The sequence below is a fragment of the Grosmannia clavigera genome (assembly GCF_000143105.1).
Source record: "Grosmannia clavigera kw1407 unplaced genomic scaffold GCSC_132, whole genome shotgun sequence".
Classification (NCBI taxonomy): Eukaryota; Fungi; Ascomycota; class Sordariomycetes; order Ophiostomatales; family Ophiostomataceae; genus Leptographium; species Leptographium clavigerum.
In genome coordinates this window covers 188710-211883 of record NW_014040810.1, presented here as the reverse complement: position 1 = coordinate 211883, position 23174 = coordinate 188710, and the positions used below count along the sequence as shown (strand labels likewise).

Here is a 23174-nt window from a genome sequence, read left to right as displayed (position 1 = left end):
CTAGTTTCAACACATGTCCCTACTGCAACTCGAAGCCGCGCTCGTGCAGCACCGGTCGTAGCTCGTGCCGGCCTTCCATGCCCTCCTCGGTGGCCGTGCGCAGGGTCGACTGGGCCGTCCAGACGGGCTTGTGGACGCGGTTTTGGCGGCCGTTGAAGGCGGCTATCGCGTCGTTGTACGTTGCCAGGTGGCTTGCCTGGTTCCCGTCGTCCCAACGCTCGTGATGGAGCACCTCGGCGGCCGGCAGCCGCGGCTTGACCTCGATGGTGCTGTCAGGCCGGGGGACGCCGAGAGCGAGGCCAAAGATGCCGACGGCACGGTCGGGCAGGCCGAGAAGAGCGGCCACCTCACGCGGTCGGTTGCGAGCAGCGCCGACGTAGCAGCCACCGAGACCGAGCGCCTCGGCAGCGACGAGCGCATTTTGGGCTGCAAAGGCGGCATCCAGGGACGCCATCAGGAACATCTCCGTGTAGGCGAGCGAGGCTCCGGGTGGCTGCTGCTCCGAGGCTGCGACAGCACCCAGGCGGTGCAGATCGGCCACGAAGACGAGGAAGAGCGGCGCCTGCCGGATAAAGTACTGGTCTGCGCTCAGGGTGGCCAGCTGGGCCTTGCGCTCGGGGTCGGCCACCGCGACAACGCTCCAGGTCTGCAAGTTGCACGACGACGGTGCGCTTTGGGCTGCGGCGATGATCACGTCCAGCGCGCCTGCCGGCAACGGCGTGTCCGCCTGGTAGTACCGCACCGACTTGTGGCCCAGCAGCGTCTTTAAGGCGGGGCTGTCCGGCAGGCCATCGAGCGTGGTGGCACTCGCGGTCGTTGTGGTGGAGCCGTAGCGCGTGGCGATCAGAGCCGCGAGGTCGGAGACGTCAGACATGGTGGCAGACCGCTGAAAGCTGCTATGTGCGGAGTAGGTGCACCTGTTGGAAGAGGAAGACGTCTCTTTGGAAAATCCGGCGACAATGGCCGTAAATCGATGCAATTAGCCTAGTTGGACTCGATTCGGAATAGCTGCACAGATAGCGTAGTCCATTATCCGAGCTGGAGAAGGTAGTTGGCAAGACGAAATGAAATCACACAATATCATGTCATGATCTTTTTCTCTTTGCATTTCTGGCGGCAATTCGCCTAATTTGTTGTTGGCTCAACATCGTACTCTACATCCGTCCGGATGACATACTTGGCACCCTTCCTCACTCCTGTTCCCTCGTGCAGCAGCGCTCCATGTGTCTGGCCATGCGGAAAAATGGCCACACCACCCATCACAGGCCGGACCGGGTATGCATTGAGCGTTCCTTCCAGCGCTGCCGGCAAGAAGAATGTTGTCTCGCCACCCTCAAACTCATCGTTCAGGTACACCAAGAACGTAAAGAGGGAGCTCTGCTTCTTTCCCTCGGGCGACGCATCGTACACGTAAGTCTGGTCAGCAAGGATCCCCGAAGGCGGCCAGGCCCCGTCAATATGGCTGCGGTACTCTGCGCCAGGCACGTAGCGATATACGCGGAAGCGGCGGTTGATCCCACGGGCCACGCGGCCGTCCATGGCAGCGGGCACATATGGCGATATCCGTGCCCAGAGCGTATCGTGAAACGCGTTGTCAACGACCCAGTAGAAGTTGTGCGCCAAGATGCTGACGTCACCATCCTCTCGAATCGGCGAGTCGGGCAGGAAGCCGACGCTCTCGCCGGCGGCAATGATGGCCTTGCATTCGTCGGGCGAGAGCACGTCAGTGGCCACGCCCAGGCCAGGCACGACGGGATGGGCCTGGTACGTGATGGTCGGCGATTTCGGCGACAAGGACATGGCATTCGGGGCAGACGTGTAGACGATGGCTGGATGGTGGTTTGGCGGCTTACGCTGAAGGCCGTCGGTGGTCTCGATGATGGGCAGGGCTGTGGCCGGGTTGCTCGGTGCCAGCTTGAGAATAGACTTGTCCAAAACAGAGTCGTAGACCTGGTCGGCCGTCGTCGACTGCCGGAGATCCCACATCTTCTGCACGTTGATGGACGGCGAGTTGGCCGACTGTCGCACAGCGTCCAAGTTTGCGTCGACGGGACCAATGGTGCGAAGGACGGCATCGACAACGAGCAGGCGCTCCTTCTCCTCACCGGCGCGCTCTACCGCGGCTCGACTGCTGGCCGGCAGCGTCGACAGACCACTGACAATGTCCAGATCTCGCACCCACCGACACAAGGCCCCTAGCTTGGGCTCCTCGCCGCGGATTCGCATCTCGGCCAGCAGCACACGCGCTTCGAGGAATTTTCCGTCTGCAAGAGCACCAGTAATCCTGGCCGTCAGGTTCATGCCTGCACACATTTGTCAGAAATCCAGTCATCTTTGGAATCAGTTTCGATAAAGAACACGCACCGGCAGCATTGACGCCCGTCGTGCAGGCCTGCCGGAACTCGTGTGCAGCCACCCGCAGATGCCGGCATGGCCTCGACTTAATCAGACCCGGATAGGACGACAGCGTTTTCAGCGTGTCGACTGTGATCTCAAGCTCTTCGGTGGACACGACAGTTTGTAAGCTCCGCGGCTCAAACGGCTCGTCGCTGGGCGGTGAGATGGGCCGCGCCGTCTTGGAAGGCCGCGCATCAGGCCGGCCCTGTACCTGTGCCTTTCTCTTCCGTGCCGAAGTCTTGAGCCCCATGTTGCAAGTCGTCGCCGGTGCTCGCTACCATGGCCTGATATGTGGCGATGGTGGAGCATGATTTGCAAATTCAAAGTTGTCGGCAGACGCCGCGTTAGCGTGGCGAGTGTGGGGCGGCTCGTTCACGGCTCTTTATTAATCCGGCTGCGGACAAGTCACGGGGATGCAATGACAAAAAGAGAAAAAAGAATTTATTTCTCCCCCGGGTGGGTTTGAACCACCAACCTTTAGATGGCTACTGATGTTAACAGTCTAACGCGCTATCCAATTGCGCCACGGGGGATTGAATCGTGGTTCTTGGCTGCAATCAAACCTCGCGAAGGCTGAAGCCGTGAAGAGCGCCAAAGCTTTGACAAGCGCGGATGCCACGAGTGCCGAGAGCAAGCAGCGGTCGGCCGCGCTAGACGAGCTAGACTACACGGCTGCCGGAAAGCCGTACTTACGGCTCAACCAGGGCAACGGGGTTATTCAGCAGGCGCCCGGACTCGGAGCCACTGGCGGGTCATACAACCGGAGCAGCGTACGGCTGGGCGACATCGACGGCGATGGTCGCCTCGACTACTGTCTGTTAGGACCAATGGAGGGCACTTTGACGTGTCAACACAACGGCGGCACGGCCGATCCGAGCACGTTTGTCGACCAGCTGGCCCGAGACCCGGTCGGCGTGCAGCTTGCCGACCTTAACGGCGACAGTCGCGCCGACTGGCTTTGGCTCTACAGCAACGGCCGCATCGACGATCCTGGCCTATGGCCGGCGTGGTGGGACATGGGCGTAACCCACGACGGCACGGAGGAACTATCACGTGACATGGTTCGGCTGGCCCGCGTCTTCGGCTCTGGCCGGCTGGACTACGTCTATTATTTTGCCACCAACACGACTACGTCTTTGTCGACAGGGCCGGCCAGCCGATCATCTTCCGGAACCTCTTCTGGGAGCCGGCGACGGCTACGCTGACTACCTCTGCATTTCGCCCGACGACCGCACCACCACCTGGCTACAGGACCCTAGTAGCAGCAGCCCAAACAGGTTTGTGCCCATCGGTCAGATCGTGTCGTCCCAGACCTCGGACACGGAGCCAACAGTGCGTCGAAAGAATACCTTTACGGAGTTTCATTTGACGACGCATATATACGGGAGCCAGAGACACCACTTCGCAGCGAGTGAGAGAAATTGAAACGCAAATTACGAGGGTATTAAGTATGTTGGTGCCGACCAGATAGAGAAGCGGTAAAGGTGTCGCTGTGATTCTCCAAATACAAAGAAAACGACCTTTGATGGAAATATCGCTGCAGGATATTGTGCTTTAAATGTCTCAATAATAAGCCAATCAAATCCCCGACTTCAAGCACGTTATTTTCATAGTCACTCGTCCCCAACAACTTTCCAGCATCGACGCAGTAATCGCTGTTCTTTGATTGGTCGAGAATCTTTTCGAACCAGCTACAAGTCGCGATGGGCACGTGCTCTGGTGTCTCTTCTGGAGATAAGGTTTTGCGCTAACATCCAAGCTTAACCACCAACCAGTCAGAACGTTGAACCGTATCTCGTGGCGAGCAGGTGCTGAAAGCAAGCACGGACTAAGGAAATGAGGACCTGACTGAAAAGCTTGTAGTGCGATCCATCCAGTCGGACGTGGATGGCTGCAGATTTTGTATAAATGGCACGAACGTCGCTCTATTCTTGAATCTATACTTCAGAATTGTCTCGCGAGCAACAGCTTCCAATTCCCATAGTCACCATGAAGACTAGAACAAGCTTGGTCGCCTCTGCTGCGGCCTTTGGCTGCATAGTGCTTCCCACCCATGCGGCCACGAATGCCACCATGAACTCGCAGATCCGTCTTGCGCTCTTTGGAGACAGCGGAATGCGGGTGAGCTGGAACACCTTCCAGCACGTCGACACGCCCACCGTTCACTGGGGCCGCTCGGCAGACAATTTGAACGAAACTGCTTCATCCAATGTGTCGGTTACGTATCCTACCTCTTTGACTTACAACAACCATGTCTTGATCCGCGGTCTGAAGCCTGACACCACCTACTTCTACCTCCCGGCGCCGCTGCTGAATGACAATGACGCGACGCCGTTCAATTTCACTACACTCCGGCCGGCTGGTGATACCACCCCCTTCTCCGTTGCTGTTGTTGTGGACCTGGGCACGATGGGCAGCCAGGGTCTGACTACGCATGCTGGCAAAAAAGTTGCATCCACCAACATCCTCAAAGTCAACGAGACCAACACGGTTCAGTCTTTGAAGGAACACATTGACGAATTCGACTTTCTCTGGCACCCTGGTGACATTGCCTATGCGGACTACTGGCTCAAGGAGTCGATTCAAGGCTTCTTGCCCAACGTGACCGTTGCCGATGGTGTCAAGACGTACGAGTCCATCTTGAACGACTTTTACGACGAGATGATGTCCGTGACGGCCACAAAGCCCTACATGGTCGGGCCGGGAAATCACGAAGCCAACTGCGATAACGGCGGAACCACAGACTTGTCCAAGAACATAACCTACACAAACAGCATCTGCATGCCAGGCCAGACCAACTTTACCGGATACAAGAATCATTTCCGCATGCCCAGTGCTCTGTCAGGGGGCACCGGCAACTTCTGGTACAGCTTTGACGACGGCATGACCCATTTTATCCAGCTCGACACCGAGACAGACCTGGGTCACGGCTTCATCGCACCTGACGAGGTTGGCGGTGTGGAGGGTATGGGCGCGTCGTCTGTCAATGCCACACTCGATGCACAGTCTACCTGGCTCGAGGCCGATCTGGCTGCCGTCAACCGCTCCAGGACGCCTTGGGTGGTCGTTGCCGGCCATCGTCCGTGGTACCTCAGCCACGCAAATACCAGTGGCACTATTTGCTGGTCCTGCAAAGACGTTTTTGAGCCGCTGCTGCTCAAATACAGCGTCGATCTGGTCCTGTCTGGACACGCACACGTTTACGAGCGTCAGGCTCCTCTGGCTAACGGGAAGGTCGATCCGAACGAGCTCAACAACCCCAGCTCCCCCTGGTACATTACCAACGGTGCTGCCGGACACTACGATGGCCTTGACGCCTTGCAGACCCCGCGTCAGTCGTACAGTCGCTTTGGTCTTGACACCACCAATGCAACCTACGGCTGGAGCCGGCTGACTTTCCACAACTGTTCCTATTTGACACACGATTTTATTTCTAGCAGCAATGGGTCTGTCCTCGACTCGGCCACGCTGTTTAAAGACCGCAACTGTCCTTCTGCTGCCGTGAACAGCACCGGTAGCAGTACCGCAGAGATTAATGCCTCGGCTAGAAGTCCCCTCACAGGATCACGGGCAGCCATGGTGGCATCTCTCATTGCTCTCTTTGGGCTCTTGTAGTAGGCACATTTAGTTGTAAGTCTTGATAGCAATGATTGCCAAGACTAGCAAAAATAGAGACTTACGTGTGTATTATAATAGCTGTGCTTGGTATAGAGTGTACCATTATCTCATACAGATCCATGCGTCTCTGAATAGTGCCCCCATAAGTGTACAAATATCGGATCGAATGAAAGGCTTGAAAGTCTACAAATCCTGTGCATATTACGCACTCTGCAAGTAATCCGTATAGTATCAATACTCCGTACAGATAACCTCTGCGGCAATGTACGTGCCTTCCGGAAGTAACTTATGTCTTCTGCGAATATCGCTCCACAACCAGAGCCTTTTTGGATGTGCGAACAGCGCACTTTGCACAACTAAGGCCCTTCATCGGTGTTTGACAGATACAGACACCATATTTAGTGTGTATCGGTACTTGTATGCATACACACACAAAGGGTTTGCAATGGCCGCAGCTGATGTGTCTTGGATGCGTTCCTAGCCACGGTACTGTTGCGGCTTTGATTTTTTAACATGCTAACTGAAAACACCACCTGTATCGGGTTTAGCTACAAAGCTATCTTTCTGCGTCTATTTTCTGCTTAAGACGACAGACTGCTGGTTCATTTGCCCGTCTTGAACAGAGGAGGTGTCTTGTTCAACCTCGTGGGTTACGCGGATTATGCATCGCGTCGAGTCGCTATCCTCATTGCTGTCCTTGTCCGCAGCCTGGTTTTCCTGGTAGTCATTCAATCTCTGAGCACCGGCCATGTGGGTGCGCCGGCTGTTCACGCCGCCGATGGTCACCAAGTTAATATCCCGGGATTTGGCAGCTGTTTCTTGGCTCGAACCATACGATGGGAGAATGTTTCGGAGAAGAATTCGCAACATAGGCGCAGAGCCGGCGATGATACCCAAGTCGCACTCAAGCACCGTCAAGGTGACAATTTTGCCAATCTCATCTGCAACGCATAACTGTTAACTTGTCTTTTCCTGTACTCAATTTAGTAGGCAAGTGGATTTGAAACTCACAATATCTGCCATGCTTCGCAGAATAGGCCCAGGTGTAGGTTATGCGGATAATGGTAGCCACCGACGCAAAGACACCTAGCGACAGGATGCCAATGGTTATAAATTTAATCCTCTTGGGCATCTGAAGGTGTCGAAGCAAGAATAGCGGTAGCAGAGCCGTGCTTATATCGGTGAAGACGTTGGAAACTGAAACAAAATACGACACGTTCAAGATGACCGATTGGCCGGAGGTACAGTCTCCCGGCCGACCCCAGGCTGCAGACACAGGCTTGCACTGGAAGATCGCAACGGGCCATGATATCTGCCAGACAATCCAGCTGAAGATGAACAATACCCACAAGATTTTCGTGTAGACGATGTTCAGATTCTTGGCCAGCCGCATAAGCGTCCAGATGATGCTCGATTTGATGATGGCTCCATCCAAGACGTATATAAACTGCCATATTACCGTCCATAGCCCGGTTCTGTGCGCCATGCCGATCGTGATAATGTCGTCGGGTGATCCGACTCCGGTAAATGCGAGTACAATGACAGCCGCGTTATGCGCAAGATTGAGCAGCTATAGATGATTAGATAGCTGCTCGCAGAAGCAGTCTGACAGTTAGAAAATGTGCAAGGCTCACCCATCCAGCGAGCATCAGCCAATCTTCAAAAGAAAACGCGTTTCGACTAATGCGCGCGTAAAATCGCAAGCTGACCACAATGCTGGAAACGATGGTCATGACGATGGTCGTTATCATCATAGCGAGCGCCAGACCCTCGGGGTAGATGGGCTCGAATTTGGTAGTGGTCAGATCCTTAGCCATCGTTGTCTCTTTGTCTCTTTGAATTAGTAAAGGCTGAAGGAAAGTCTCGCAACCGGGAAACGATACGAGATTTAGAGGGCACTAGCACTTATAAGTCCCGGCAGTTGTTGAACAGCCTTGGCCTAAGCAAGGGTTGTCAATTAATCCTACGAGCAAGAGCCACGCCATACTTTGAACATAATTTGAAACTGTATTCGTTCTCTCACTTCAAGGATGGCCTCCTTGCCACAGAGCATCAATGCCAGATATTTTTCTCAAGTAGTAATACCACCGTAGATTGAGAAAAGTCTGTTGCGGCGTCGTATGCCGGAAGAGAGACCAGGTTAATACGACAGAATGGTTGTATGGTACTTGTGGAGACGTGTTAACGGGCGGTGTCATCAATAGGGTGAAGGCACTGGGCGCTCTATGGAGTCTTTGTGGAGACGGACTCAACGGGCCGCCGGCCGGTATGACTGATGGGGACATTTCAAAGCCGAAAAACAACAGTTTATCTCCTTTAGGCCACCCCTACTCCGTACAACGCTTTGAAACCCTTAAATACCACCCTCTTGGCAATTTCGCTTTCCGTGTCGTAGCCCATATACAGCGTACTCCGTATGTAACTCGCTTCGCGTAATTCTACTCATAGTGGCGTTGGTTTCATAACCTCGCCGTACACAAAATAAATACAACTACTCCGTATGTAGGTAGGTGTTCAAAGCTTTGTATGTAGACTGCAAGCGACAAAACAAATGTTTCTTACTTGCAATCAGCATAAGCTGTGCGCAATTCGTACTCCGTACTGTGTTGGTCGTCTTGGAAAGTACCGTAACAACAATAGTGGGTAGGCCTACTTCTTTCTCCGTACTGTTGCATGAGGTACTCCGTATTTCCATCTCCTTGACATCCTCTGGCGCGTGCGCCTGGCAAACCGCCTCTGACTTGTTAGAAGCGGGCACATCACCCGAAACTGCGGTTGCAGTCTAGTCCGTTGCCCTGTTTTTCTTTTTTTTTTTTTGGGGGGGGGGGGAAGGGCGGGGGCCGGTACGTACGACGTACATCCTATCCACGGAAGTACGGAGTAGGAAGTGATTAGCTTGCTATAGGTCCTGGTCAACATCTATCAGGGGGAATTCCCTTTGTCCATCGTATGTTATGTTTATTGGCCTACGGGATACACTGTGACCTACGACGTACATCCCGCTCTTGTCTTAGTGGTTTTGTTATCTTTCGGCTTGTATGTAGTCTCTTCTCACCGCCCTCCACCCCGAGTCCACTATAATTAGATTCTGCGTGGCAGAACAAGGCCCTGTAGCTACTATAACCAGAATAACAATAATACGGAGTAAGGCGGTGAGCTGGCTTTTTGATAGGACCTCCATACCGCATGTTACATAGGCTTCGGTCAAACCCCCAGAAGTCCCCAGAATTCAGCACTATACATGCGTCGTACGTATACACGTATACCTTATACACAAGCTGAATACAAGATAGACCGTACTGATCTGAAGTCAAGGATCTGCACAACCTGTCATCCAATGTGGACCCAGGTACTGAGCGATAATGCAACTTCATTTACTCCGTATGTACGGAGTACTCCGTACAATCAAGCATATCTCTGGCAGATGAAACTCGGTATACCAATACGAGGTGGGAAACCGTTACACTAGACTCCGTACTTCGCACAAGTTCAACAACAGTGTACTAGTACTTGTTAGTCTGTACTGGTCGCCGCAGCGGAGCCAGCCGTGTTATATAAAGGCGAAGGGTAAACAACAGTTCACCAGATAATTCCAATCGTCCAGCACTCAGTTACCTTATTCACTTACTTTGTTTCACATTTCCTCATCAAGAAGACTATCACGAAAAGCACGAAAACGCACAGCAAGAAGTATGTCTGAAATCACGATCGAGCAGCTTCCGGCCATTCCAGCCGATGTGACGGTTGAGTGGCTGGGGAGCAAGCTTGGTCACAAGATCAAATCCATTGAAAATACGAGAAACGTTTGGGGAACGGCCAGCAAACTGTTCTACACAATCACTTATGAGGACGAAAGCACCGAGGACAGACCGGAGCATATTTGCATCAAGGGCGTTTTCGATCCCAAGTTGATCGAAGCGCAGCCATGGACTGTCAGCCTGGCACAGCGTGAGGCCGACTTCTTTTCAAAGGTGGCGCCTACGGTGACGAAAATGCTTTTCCCCAAGAGCTGGTGGAGCGGCACGAGCGACAAGCAAGGTATCGCCATCATGACCGACCTGAGCAAAGAGGGCAGTACCTTTCCCGCCGAGGTCGCCACCTACTCCGTCGACCAGGTCAAGAACGGCGTTGAGCAGCTGGCCAGTCTTCATGCAGCATACTGGGGTCAGAGCCAGGAAGACCATCCATGTAAAGACCATTCCCCCCGCTTTTGCTGTCCCATTTTGTTCTCGTTAGACCGGAGATGAAGGCTAACATACGACTACAGGGATCTGGAACAACTACGACCCGGCCATGAAATTCATGTGCGTACCATGGAATGAAGTCGTTCGCCAGCCTGGCCGTCCCAAGCTTCCCGACCACCTGATGGATGGCGAGCGGTGCAACGAAGCCGTAGACCGATACTACGCTGAGCGAAACCCTCGGTTCCGCACCCTGCTGCACGGAGATACCCATCTTGGCAACATCTACTTCACTACTGATGGGCGTACTGGCTTCTTGGACTGGTCTGCCTTCCACTTTGGGTCGTGCTTCCACGACGTCGTTTACCACATGACCTCTGTACTGAGCATCGAAGATCGTCGTGCTCACGAAATGGAGATTCTGGACCATTATCTCGCCGCACTGCACCGACTTGGCGGACCCAAGTTTGACAGGCACAACGACCCGGAGGTGATGATCGAGTACCGGCGCTCCTTCATGACCAACGTCATCTGGATCATCTGCCCCGATGGGCTGCAGAGCAAGGAGCGCGTGGATCTCCTGTGCGAGCGTTCAGCTGCTGCTTACAGTGACCACAAGGTCATCGATGTCATTCTGGGCCAGCCGAAGCCGAAGCCGGCTGCTTGAGAAAATCGAGAATAGAGAGTCATCCCTGCACCTGGCATGTAACATATTACGTACTCCTGCATTACCATAGCCACGAATAAAGCATCAGGCCACTTGACCATACATAGTCTGACATCATCGACCTCATGGTGGCTGAATTTTGCCCTACGACGTAAACATTTAAGTGTCGGTGAATATATTGGCCAACCTTCCTACCGTGAAAGGTACCGAGAGCCTCAAAACCTCTAGGCAATGCTTGCAGTCTTGATAACCGCCGTACTTTCTTTACTTTGAACTCGGCTTGCGCTTTGTGTACGGAGTACAGAGTACTACTGGGGCAATTTTAATAACAAGGGATCCTTTTTAGCAACGTCGACTCTACGTCGTAGATTTGTTACGCAACATGTATTACATACATCGCAAGGGTGTATGTCACCGATAGCGCGGTGAGTGCAGGGCCACGAGTACTTCTGGGTGCATTGCACCCGCAAAAAGCGCGACAGATCGAATACGTACATTAATTTTTGCTCGCCCCTGTAAACGAGTTACGTACAGTACGGAGTAGTTCTTATTAAATTACAATTTAAAGCCTGCATGTAATCCTGCACATGTTGTATCTTGTGTTCTCCTCAACCTTTTACAATGCAGCATGACTTTACAAAGGTCTAAGAATGCCGAGTACCAGGACCACGAATAAGCGGGCTCTGCAGCAACGACACCACAAATCAATCCTCCGTGCTCCGGAAAAATTATCGATTTCATCTGCGTCTACGGAGTAATCCGTAGTTTTGGATGGGCTTACGCTAAAAACGCCGCAGTCGAGCTAATCAACGCGTACGCAGTGGTACCCGTACACCATCGAGTCAAAGCCGACACCGCTTTGTATCTCCACGCCTTTGCTAGCTTCCGTTGTCAATGCAACACCTCGTTTGACTGTGGCCCCGGTAGGCCTTAGCCATGTGCGTTGTCGAAAAAGGCTCCAGAAACCCGTAAACAAAGCTTTTAAATGTGAGCAGTCTGTTTTATCCCCTTTTTGGAGGACCCATTTCTAGGGGAGGCGTCATAAGATAGAGAGGGTCGCAGAGGTCTTCTTCCATCCGTTCCACTAATAGCATGCACTCTGTAGTAACCAGAGCTTGTCTTACTAGGGCCTGAACAAAATAAAGTACGGAGTTGTGCATGGAGATCTGAAGATGAGCAACAAGATACTGGCAAGCAATGGCCGCATTACGTGTATTCGTATCGATCTATCGGCCATGGCCATGCTCAAGTATGTATAAGACTGACCTTGGAATTTGTGTTCTGTACGGAGACGCGAATATGCATTTTGTCTTCCAGCAATAGATCTACTACGCCCTACTCCAACCTCTATAATTGCAAGCAACGACGTTGCTCTTGTTAGTAATATAACTAGCCACGTGGCCTTTCCACAATTTTATTTGACTCTGTACAAAATACAGATACCGACCAAAACAAATTACTCTTGACTCCCTAGAGCGGTCATATTATTTCCTCCCAACAACTTGTTACCGCTTGCTCATTTCTGAGGGTCTTTCTGAGTGTCATTGGGATTGTCACGGCCCATACGTCACCCCATAACTCATTAAGATTTATGTCGTTATATTACTAGCCATTGTAGTTTGATAACCAAACTGTTATTGGCATCATTATGATATAACGTATCTGACAAGATGATGTTTTTGAAATGCCCTTGAACTGTCTCCACTTACCCTCTCTGACCTACGGGAGCTTTGACGTATTTTTGCCACTCGTCCTCGTACTACGACGTAATATCATCCTGTATTGGGAATGTCATGTTGTAGTTGGAAGATTGTCCGATCATCTTTGCAACGTCTATAAACAGGGTCCCAAGGGTAGTGGATCGGAAATGCTGAGGCGGCCAGAGCGTTTCTCATCCAGCCAATTGCTCAGGCTTATTGTAACATATGTCGTAAAACTCTGTCCAAGGGGACCAATCGGTTTCATATGGAAAAGGAGGGCTGGCTAACAACGATCATGCGGCTATCCTATCATACTTAGTACCGTCCTTTTGAGTCTCTGGACTGCTGGTACGCGATGTTGTAGTCCGCTTTGGTAAGTACTATATGCTGACCAGTGTGGGGAATAATAGGGGATAGTTTGGCAAACGATATACCGTACTCCGTACTCCGTACAGCTTGAGCTTCGTTTTGATATTGGGACTAACACCAAGTGACACCGCCGGATTCCACGACACGTAGATCTTTCTCACACCACTTTTTTCGAGTAGATCAATGGATCCTGTAATAACCCAGGAAGGTTGTCTGTCTCAATCATGGTCCAATAGGATAGAATGCCGGTCTGATATTGTCTTCATATGCTGATTTACCCCGTACAACAGTCCCAACTCGGCTTCATCTCGGTACGAATGTCTCTCTCGTACTCGCGGACTACATGGTACTAACACGTACCGTCTTAGCAATAGAGTGAAAAGAGGCAACATAAGCTTAAGGAGTAGAGTCCGTTACTAGGATACTACATTAATCTCCTTACTCCTTGCTTGGTATTTGATTGTCATACTACTTGCAACATGTGCAAAAGTAGGGACCCCATACCTTCCATCACAGTAGGCAGTATTATATATGACTAAGTCTGATTTTGACACTTAGCACAATATGGTGCTGCCCACCTACAAGGCTATAGTCACAAACAATAACAATCACAAACAGCGCTTGGAAATGCTGAGTCTGCTCTAGGCTGCCTGTCATCTGCGGTTGGCTTGATCATGCTCACCGTCCGGTAGGTGTTCTCTATGACCAGCAACTCATCTGCGTTGATGTCAGTAGACATAGAGGACCAGTCAAGAACTATGGTGCACCCAAACATTTCAATCACAGAAAGTCTAAAAGAACCAAATTCCCCGTCTTCCTATCAAAGATAAATCATCATTCAGTTCGTTGTATCTAGTCTAACCAAATCTAGTTCACAAGCGCCCAAATCTGCTCAACGGCTTGTGGCCCATGCTTGCATGGACACCGCTCAGTCTACCAACCTCATGTCCAACGTGTCTCTGGTCATTTTCAGTAATATCAGAACCATACGTTCTTCACCCACGTTTAAGCCATCTAGGTGCAGATGCGAATGCAGAGGCTACGTTTTTTTGCTCTACCGACGGCCCTTACCCCATCGCATAGCACCTGGCACATCAGGGTCGCTCTCGACGTACTTGCACGTCGTGAAGGTCGACCACAGCGAGCCGACAAAAGAGCCTTCCTGCCGGCAGTAGTGGTCTCCGACGACAGGCTTGATGGCCTCAGTGGCCTCCTCGGCATAGTAGAAGGGAATGCGACTAGAAGTCGGCATTAGCACGCGAAGGCGACAAGTATGATGCAGATGATAGGAGCAGAAGACATACGGGAACAGATGGTGGACAACGTGGGTGCCAATGATGCCGTGGAAGATGCGGCGGTCAATGAAGCCAAAGTCACGGTCCACAGTGGCCAAGGCGCCCTTGACAAAGGTCCAGCTGTCAGGGTCGTAGTGATGAACGTCGGGGTGGGTGTGGTGGAGGTACGTGATGGCAACTATAGATTAATTTGAAGAGGTTAGCTTGGCCAGCTCCACACCACCGTCGATCTCGGGAGAACAAACCTAGCCAGTGGTGGACCCAGAGATACGGCACCCAGTACAGCAGGAAGATGGTCTTCCAGCCGTAGACGGCGGAGGCAAGGTGCAGGACGTAGCCGACAATGGAAAGGCCGAGGACGGAGAGAGCGATAAAGGGCCGCTCGCTGGGACGGAAGACGGCACTGGTGGGCTCAAAGTGGCTGACGCGGAACCAGCTGGTCTCCTTGCGCTGCAGGCTCTCCTTGCCGGAGCTAGCGTTGAAGAAGAGGTAAGCCTGCCAGCCGCCGAGCTGGTGCAGGACCAGGACGAAGAGCTGGTAGGCCGGCAGGTCCTCGAGCATGTCGGGATCGAGCCAGAAGGAGGAGGCGCGGGTAGCGTAGTGCTCGTCCTTGGTGCGCGGCACAAAGGCCATGTCCTTGGTCATGTGGCCGGTGAAGCGGTGGTGGCGGTGATGCGAGAACTTCCAGCTGAAGTAGGGCACGAAGAGGAAGGAGTGGGCGGCCCAGCCGACAGTGTCGTTGAGGCGCTGGTTCAGGCTAAAGGCGCCGTGGCCACACTCGTGCGCAAGGATCCAGAGGCCGGTGCAGAAGAGGCCCTGGACGTAGCCGTAGACAATCCAGGCGGCCGCCCGAGCCCAGACGTTGGGCACCGAGGGGATGTAGGTCAGGGCCAGATAGCCGAGCGGCAGGATCAGAGACAGGTCCCGGACCACATAGGCGAGCGAGCGCCAGACCGGCGGCTGGAAGCAGTGCGCCGGGATGGCGTTGCGGATGGTGTTGATGTCGGGAAAGACCTGCTCGGCCACCAGGCCGGCAGCATCATCATCTTGGGCCTCGCCCTTGGAGCGCTGCAGGAGTCAAGGGGCTTGTCAGTTCGTGCACTGCCCGTCTTTCTGGCGGCTGCAAGGGGATTTTCTTACCTGTTTGAGCTCCATCACGGTCTCTGCCTGTGTCGATGTGGTCGTCATGCTGGTGGTTTTCGAGCAGAGCTTGCGGTTTGCAAGGAACAGGAACATCCCAACCGGCTTCGCTTTTGGTTTTATTTCTGTGTCCTCCCAGCAGAGCAGGGGTCGGATTGGGATAGAACCCCTCCCTCCACCGACCGAACGGACTTGTGTCCATTTTGCTCAATCGATATTAGCAACCCATTGCGCCAGGATCCCAATTGGCGGGATCTGGAGCATCCACAAATCCTGTGTGTTTTTATCTCAACACCTTACTGCATGAGCGCTGGCGTGGCCCACAGATCCACTTGCAAAAATGCAAAAAGTCGACAAATACCGGGCCCAAGCTCAACGTGCTCGTTTAGATACGAGGGAAGAACTCAACATAATCTTCGTTGTGTCAACCTCAACAGGCGAGACCGCGCTGGCTGACCGCCTGCTCGGCCGAGCATCACTGCTTCTACCGCTGGACGGAAGTGACACGTTGTCTCTGGCTGTGCTCTGGCTGTTCTCTCGGCTCGGCACCGAGACGAGAGCTTCTCTGGCTACGGCACACCGCCATCCGCGTCCTTTCGACCACCCGCCGCTGCACTACGGAGTACTGGGCTGCCATACGGAGTCTTCTGAAATGATAAATCAGAACAAGTGGCCTTTCACCCAGGCATTTTCGTCTTTTTGCCCGGATCGGAGTTCAAAAATTAGGCTTCCATGGTGTGATAGAGGGACAATCACATGCCAGCACACGGCGTCTGAAAGGGGAAAATAAGGGGAAAGGGGAAACAAGGGGAAAAAGGGGGACAAAGAGCCAGTTCTTAAGCCCTAAAAATGGTGGCCACGCACGGAGTGCAAATGAGAATCTATCAAGTAATAATTACCCGAGCGCCATCACGTTGGGGGGCGGCCTGCCCGCCTGTCTTATCTTTTGTTCAAGTCTTTTAATTATTATTATTATCGTTATCGTTATCATTATCAGGTTTTTCTTTTTCTTTTTCTTTTTCTTCCTCTGCTAGCCGCGTCCGTTGGCAGTGCCAGCCTGGCCTCGCCTGGCCCCACCGTGGATTATCTAAAGAAGGCGCCTAAACGCAGATTTGCGGGGAAGCTGTGAATGGTCAATTTGAATTCGTCTTGCGGGCGCCCATTGCTGTGGTCGCTGCCCTTCACTCGCAGACGCAGCCGCGCACAGCATTCACACGATTTCGTGGCTACGCTTTACACTTACCATCGGAAGCAATGAAGTGTGTGGACTGGTGGCCGCAGACATCGCTGCCATGTCGCCTGTAGCTCGCCTGTCAGAGCATTGGCTGGCCTGCTGCCCCACCAATCTACCGACCCACTGAAGCTTAGCGTAGCTGCGTCGCCAAATCCAGGCCGGCGTAAAGAGATTCCTCGCGTCATTATCGCCTCGTCCACATCTCCATCGTCATAGCGTCGACCACGACGCTTTGAGCCTGCCTTGTCACCATCACGCTCGGCCCATCCGGTCACGCCCCTCCGCATTCATCTCCCGACTGTCTGACGGAGCACCACGTGCTACCGCGTCCGCGATGGACTTCGACCCCAAACACGACTTGTCCCTCAATCTGCCGCTCAGCTTCCCCGGCGATGACGACGGTTCCGAACCGGCAGAGACGGCCGCCCGGCAACCTCCCCGGCAGCAGACGCAGCGGCAGTCATCCGTACTACACTTCCGCGCCGACGGAAAGGCCACCGAATCAACGCCGCCTCCACCCACGTTTACTGTTTACATACGCGTACCCGGGCCACGAAATGGCTTTGTCGATCCGCCAGACGTATGTCCTGGGCGATGCTGCTGATGAACGGGTTGGGATACGGTGTGACTGACAGCTGCACTGTCGCAGATTGATTGGAGCAGCGAGAAGGATGACGCTCTGTGGAAAATACTGTCGGGCATGTCCAAGAACGATATTGACTGTACGCCGGCCTTTTTCTGCTGTGTCATGTTGCTGCTGTTTTTCCGTCTCCCGTCTGTCCACCTGCTGATAAGCTGTGCACATTTAACAGGGCAGGATCTGTACGGCCACCTTGTCTCTGGCTTTGAATGATTTCTTTCTCCCGCCCCGTCCTCTTCACTGACAACTCATTCTTTCAGAGCGCAACAGTTCAACGCTACCGTCGAGTTTCTCATCGTGCAGGCCACCATCCTAACCGAGCGCCAGGTCTCACAGGTCCGCGCTCAAACCCGGAGGGTGACCAGTCTCGGCGCACGTGACACTCCCGTCAACTCCCCGCTGCTCCCACCCGGCGAACGGCCTCCGTCTGTTGCCGCACGTGCTGCTACGCCGACGTTGGCATCCGAGGCCATGGGAAGAACCTTGTCAAAAAATGGTATGTCCAGGAAGCTGTCGGCCGAGGCCATGCGCCGCACGCCGTCTGGTGGTGGTGCAAACACAAACACCGTTGCGAGGGTCAGCAATTTCGGCTCTCGTGGCGGATCTCGGCGACCGTCTATGGCGATGGAAGGATCTGCAACCGGTGGCTTCCTGCCAGCCTCTTCGGCCAAGTTGGCCGCCAACCCTATCGACGGCCGCTTTGCCCGCGTGCGATCCCGGTTTGCTGCCATGTCCATTGACAGCACACGCGCTCCAACAGATGAGCAGCCGGCAGCAGAAGCCTCATCGACACCCGGGAGACCAAACGCCATTCGGCACCACAACAAATACGACAGCGAGGATGTCGACGTGCTGTCTCCTGCCGCCACGTCGTCGCAGGCGTCGTCTGATTCCGAAAGTGACTCGTCCACACCGTCACAGCCTGTCATGTCGCGCATTTTTAAGCGTCCGCCCGGCTACCCACAGCAGGACGACTTTGACGCCCATGGCAGTACGGACACGGCGCGTGCCGGTGTCCGAACCACTGGCCGTTATGGCGCTGCGGTTGGCTTGGGCATAGCCTCACCCGACTCGGCTGGCTCTGACGGTGGAGACGAGTCCGAGACACAGCCGGCCTTCCTGCCTTTCAAGACGCCCACGCTGGCTGCCACCGTCACTGGCCGGCCTGCCAACAGGGTGAAAAGGGTGTGTATTGCTACCAGACAGACAAACAAGAGGGAGACTAACCGGCAAATCTTCACGACAGGCCCCGTCGCCGTCGTCCTCGTCCGCCTCTGCCTCCCCGACAACGAAGACGTTCAAGAGCCCGGCAGTTGCTACCACTGGAACTAGAGCCATCGTCCAGCCCGGAGTAGCATCGGCGTCTGTTGCCACAACAGCCTCGTCACCAGCAGCTGCAGCACGCTTGCATCCCTCTCGGCTGCCCTTGATGCGGGCCTCGCCGTCAACGCTTCACCACAACCGCAACCTCTCGGCCGGCCCGAGTCCCGGATCCCGAAGGCGGTCGGGCTACTCACGCGAGGGCAGTGAAACCGGCACGACGCCCAGCATGGGCAGCAGTTTCAGTGACCTGGACGGTAAGTGGGACTGTACCTTCCTGTTCAGGCTTCAGCGCTGACTAAGCAGACGTCTCCTTGACTCAATCTGTCCTAGACGAGGCCCTGGCCAGTAGGGTTGAAGACACCAGCTCGGTACAGTCCGACGCACAGTCGTCGTCTACCATGGCCTCGTCGTCCACCATGAGTCGACGGCTCCGGTGAGGCGTTTGCATTGGCCCTCTTTCTTACGAGAATACGAATTGTCTATTACGAACGGTCTGATCCAGGCAGCGTTTGCTTCCGCTTCCTGCAGATGTAATTACAAGTTGCTTTTCTACTTGTATTGCGCCTTCTTTGGTAGAGGCTTCGACACACATTTCTCCTGGCGTCACTACGCAATTATGTCGACGAGGAGGAAGCGAGTATCATACCGAGTTGAGGGCTCCTGCAAGCACAAATCAGCTTATATGACAGCTCAGTCTCGCGCTAGAGCTCCCGCCTTCATAAACTGTTGATTTCTCGAATGTCAAACTGCACAAGTTCTGGGAAAGCGGTCAGGGCGGAGATTGTCGTTTGCCCCGAGAATATTTGTTGAGGTGCGTGTGATCAAGACGGCACGCTGTCAGATTTGTAAGCGCTGACGCTTTGCAGCGCCTGTGATCCAAGTCAGATTCTGACTGCAGTCAGCAAACGTGCACCGGGTTTAGCTGTAGCAACCCGTCTTGAGTATCTACTGTTATCGGTGCTCTCTATCGCCGATGTTGTGAACAAGCAAGGCACAGAAGCATTAGGGCTTTTTTCTTTTAATATATAGGGACAGCTTAAGCTATGGTAAAACACACCAACAACGTTCACAACGTACGGACGAAATGGTGTATCGCAAGTATGAAGTAGACTACTGCTAAAACTACTACATTCCGGAAATAAGATGACGCAGAAGCAAAAGTCTCACAACACTGGGACGGGTAATTGTGTCCGACCCGGGCTGACTTGTTTGTACAGTGGGGTTCCAAAAATATGGAACCACCGCGATTTTTCGCGTTTCTCATTTAACTCCCAACACCTACCCTTACTTAGAATCACCACAAATCAACGAAAAGATGTCCAAAGTAGCTGAATTTGGTGCCATTCTGACGGCCGAAAGGAAGGCTACAGGCCAGCTAAGTTGGGCTGCGCGCGCTGCTATCTGTGGTGCTGTATACGCCGGCCAGTCACAAGGCGCTGTTGCTAAGGCTTTTGGCGTCACGCGCAGTATAGTCACTAAGACGATAAATCGGTTTATAGAAACACACAGCTTTAAGGATAGACTTGGCCGCGGCAGGCCTGCGTTGCTTAGCCGTCGAGATAAACGTTACCTTATTTAGCAAGCAAAGCGGCACCTAAAAATTACCTATAAGGAGCTGGCAAAGCAGATAGTTTGTCGGCCGTCCTATACTACTATACGGCGCGCATTTTGTAAGAATAGGATACGAAAATGGAAGGCTATAGATAGAATACTATTATTAGCAAGTATAGTAAAGGATAGGCTTAAATTTACGCGTGATTAGCTGTAAGATAAAGACGATTTGCTTTTTATATATGCTTTACTAAATGTAGTAGAATTTATGCTAATTTGCTAGACTCTTTTCTTTAATAAAAGTAGCTGCTAAAACGTAGTTAATGGCGGCGTTAGTTTTATTTTTTAAACAAATGCGCAGAAATAGCAAAAGAACTTAGTAAACGTTTAATTATATAAAAAACCTATAATTTTATTAATGTTTTAAGTTAGGATTTTAAAAAAAGGCTGTATAAAGTTAATCTTAATAGAAAAAGACTACTTTAAAAGCAAAAAGGTAGCTATATTTTATAAAGCTATAAAAAAGCATTAATAAAAGGCCTTCTACTTTTTTATAATAGTTTTTAGTATTATTAGCAAGATAATACAAGGGTATATATATTTATATTATTAATATAGTAGCTTATAAATAAGTAAATTAAGATGCTACCTTTCTAGCCTACTTATAGCCTAGATTTAAACCTAATTAAATATATTTAAGCTAAATTAAAGTATCTTTTAGCTAAAAAAACCCTAATATATAAAAATTAAAGAAAAACGCAATAGATATAAAGGTTTTTAAGCGGGCAATTTGTAACTATTAGTAAGCAATTAACTAGGCCTTTATTAATAAGCTTATTAATTTGCTGCCCTAACGGCTAGCCGTAGTACAAAAGGCGCGTGGCTAGTATACTAAATATTAAAGAAATATACCTGCTCTTTAACATAAATACATTTTTTAAGGCCTAGAAAGGCTTGTAAACGCAGTACGTGCTGTTAATGCAAAGGTATCCTTTTGTATTAATGCCCTAAAATCCCGTTGGCGGGGTTACTGGTTCCATATTTTTGGACTAGAGGTGTAATGATTCATGCTTTGCCATCATAACAGCACAAGTTTTACGGGTCTAAGTCCGGTAAAATGCGAAGCCACTCCAAAATCGGCATCTTCTCGGGGATCGACGTCTTTAAGATGACGTCGAAGCGTCCACAGAATAGACAATATATCCGCAGCAGCAGCGTATAATGACCTCTTACATTGACAGATTCGTGAGCAAAAACAAGATACGTTCACTCGAGAAAGCGGTCACAGCAAATGCGAAGTCGTGTCGTGCTTACATAAGCGAACATTACGGTCGCGACTCCCGAAAGATGACAAGGACTGCAGAGAGCAGTTGCGAGTTAAAAAAAAGGGCTTTTGCACGAGCAGCATGAAGGCCGAGAACAACGACGCAGTCTGGGTACATCCGCCTGCCGGCGATGTCGACGAGGAAGCCCAGGCGGACGTGGTTGACAAGGAAGAAAGCGGCGACACGGACGCGACCCTTCAGACGGAGGCGGCAGGGCCACAAGTGCCAGTGGTCAAGAGCTCAGGGCCGCCACCCAACGGTGGTCTCTGGGCATGGCTGCAGGTGGTGGCAGCCTTTAGCATCTTCTTCAACACCTGGGGGGTGCTCAACACGTTTGGCATCTTCCAGACATACTACGAGACAGGCGCACTCTTTTCCGAGACGTCGTCCAATATTGCATGGATCGGCGCGATCCAGGCCTACTGCACCGTCTCGCTAGGCCTGGTGGCTGGCCCCATCTATGACCGCGGCCATCTGTCCGGCCTGCTGATCGTGGGCACCTTCCTGGTCGTCTTTGGCTTTATGATGCTGAGCATCTGCACGGCCTTCTGGCAGGTCGTTTTGGCCCAGGGTTTCTGTGTCGGCATCGGCGCCGGCATGCTCTTCGTGCCATCACTGGCCCTGTTGCCGACGTACTTTTCGTCGCGGCTCGGCCTCGCCGTCGGCCTGGCTGCTTCGGGCTCGTCGCTCGGAGGCGTTGTCTACCCCATTGTCTTTTACCGCCTCATCGGCCGCATCGGCTTCGGCTGGACCGTGCGTGTCATCGCCTTCATCTCTCTCGCCACACTGCTCGTGCCCTTGTCGGTGGCCCGGCAGCGCGTCCGACCGTCGCAGGCCCGTGCCCTGCTCGACTGGACCGTCCTGCGCGACCTCCCCTTTCTCGTCTTTACCTTTGCCACACTGCTCGGCTTCAACGGCCTCTACGTCATGCTCTTCTACCTCTCGTACTATGCCGGTGAGTCGGGCTCTACCTCGGCAGAAATGGCCTTTTACATTGTGCCCATTCTCAACGCTGCCTCCATGTTCGGCCGGACTATCCCCAACTACGTTTCCGACAAGACGGGGCCAATTAACTGTAAGTCTTCCGGCGCTTCTCCCCGTCTACTGACCCCGCTGATAGCCTAGTGTTCGGTCCGGCTGCCATCGTCTGTTCCGTGCTCACCTTTTGCATGATCGCCGTCAAGGACCTTGCCGGCGTCGTTGTTGTCGCCATCCTCTTTGGCTTTTTCTCTGGCGTCTTCATCGCCCTTCCTGGAGTCTGCTTCGTTCATCTGACTGCGGACAAGTCTAAGCTGGGCACCCGTATGGGCATAGCCTTTGCCACCCTTGGCTTTGGCGTGCTGACCGGAGGGCCTGGTACCGGCGCCATTATCGGCTCTGATGACACTGACCTGCATTGGACCAGCGCCTGGGTCTTCGGCGGCTGCACCATGGCAGGGTCTGCTGTTATGTTGATAGCTCTGAGACTTTACCTAACTAAAGGGAAATTGGCAGTCAAGATATAACAGGCTGCGACTTGTTTGGAGAGAAAACATAAGTCGATTAAGTGAACCGAGTCTCTGTGACATATTCGTGTTCGAAGGCATCAATCCGAATACACTTTGCTCCTCTCGGCTAGATAGAACTCTTTTATGACGCCTTGAAATGCAATGGTTATTTAAAGACCGCAGGCCCACGTTCCTGATGAAACACCCCTGACCAATTCATGCTTTCAACTCTATGCAAACAAATGCG

The 23174-nt window shown here is 52.6% G+C and overlaps 8 protein-coding genes across 8 annotated transcripts; 5 read left to right on the top strand and 3 right to left on the bottom strand.

Moving 5' to 3' along the window:
* Nucleotides 1–19: 19 nt before the first annotated feature.
* CMQ_5184 (prolyl 4-hydroxylase) lies at nucleotides 20–2647 on the bottom strand (the record flags this gene model as incomplete). Its single annotated transcript, XM_014318929.1, has 3 exons — nucleotides 20–917; nucleotides 1154–2303; nucleotides 2365–2647. The coding sequence occupies 3 exons, from the start codon at nucleotides 2645–2647 to the stop codon at nucleotides 20–22; spliced, it is 2331 nt and encodes a 776-aa protein (XP_014174404.1).
* A 57-nt stretch (nucleotides 2648–2704) lies between these two features.
* On the top strand, nucleotides 2705–4049 carry CMQ_5149 (uncharacterized protein; the record flags this gene model as incomplete). The annotated part of the gene is made up of 3 exons (XM_014318894.1): nucleotides 2705–2722; nucleotides 3544–3729; nucleotides 4011–4049. The coding sequence occupies 3 exons, from the start codon at nucleotides 2705–2707 to the stop codon at nucleotides 4047–4049; spliced, it is 243 nt and encodes an 80-aa protein (XP_014174369.1).
* Nucleotides 4050–4386: 337 nt separating this feature from the next.
* On the top strand, nucleotides 4387–6012 carry CMQ_5286 (metallo-phosphoesterase; the record flags this gene model as incomplete). Its single annotated transcript, XM_014319031.1, has 1 exon — nucleotides 4387–6012. One exon carries the CDS (start codon nucleotides 4387–4389, stop codon nucleotides 6010–6012), a length of 1626 nt encoding a protein of 541 aa, XP_014174506.1.
* Nucleotides 6013–6585: 573 nt separating this feature from the next.
* Nucleotides 6586–7832, bottom strand: CMQ_5320 (uncharacterized protein; the record flags this gene model as incomplete). Its single annotated transcript, XM_014319065.1, has 3 exons — nucleotides 6586–6956; nucleotides 7027–7585; nucleotides 7650–7832. 3 exons carry the CDS (start codon nucleotides 7830–7832, stop codon nucleotides 6586–6588), a joined length of 1113 nt encoding a protein of 370 aa, XP_014174540.1.
* Nucleotides 7833–9707: 1875 nt separating this feature from the next.
* CMQ_5225 (aminoglycoside phosphotransferase) lies at nucleotides 9708–10863 on the top strand (the record flags this gene model as incomplete). Its single annotated transcript, XM_014318970.1, has 2 exons — nucleotides 9708–10203; nucleotides 10283–10863. 2 exons carry the CDS (start codon nucleotides 9708–9710, stop codon nucleotides 10861–10863), a joined length of 1077 nt encoding a protein of 358 aa, XP_014174445.1.
* A 3123-nt stretch (nucleotides 10864–13986) lies between these two features.
* On the bottom strand, nucleotides 13987–15415 carry CMQ_5254 (oleate delta-12 desaturase; the record flags this gene model as incomplete). The annotated part of the gene is made up of 4 exons (XM_014318999.1): nucleotides 13987–14170; nucleotides 14237–14405; nucleotides 14473–15295; nucleotides 15368–15415. 4 exons carry the CDS (start codon nucleotides 15413–15415, stop codon nucleotides 13987–13989), a joined length of 1224 nt encoding a protein of 407 aa, XP_014174474.1.
* A 1520-nt stretch (nucleotides 15416–16935) lies between these two features.
* Nucleotides 16936–19001, top strand: CMQ_5215 (multidomain presynaptic cytomatrix related protein; the record flags this gene model as incomplete). Its single annotated transcript, XM_014318960.1, has 6 exons — nucleotides 16936–17181; nucleotides 17251–17323; nucleotides 17414–17423; nucleotides 17502–18426; nucleotides 18488–18818; nucleotides 18895–19001. The coding sequence occupies 6 exons, from the start codon at nucleotides 16936–16938 to the stop codon at nucleotides 18999–19001; spliced, it is 1692 nt and encodes a 563-aa protein (XP_014174435.1).
* A 2520-nt stretch (nucleotides 19002–21521) lies between these two features.
* On the top strand, nucleotides 21522–22945 carry CMQ_5319 (major facilitator superfamily transporter monocarboxylate; the record flags this gene model as incomplete). The annotated part of the gene is made up of 2 exons (XM_014319064.1): nucleotides 21522–22515; nucleotides 22566–22945. 2 exons carry the CDS (start codon nucleotides 21522–21524, stop codon nucleotides 22943–22945), a joined length of 1374 nt encoding a protein of 457 aa, XP_014174539.1.
* Nucleotides 22946–23174: the final 229 nt, after the last annotated feature.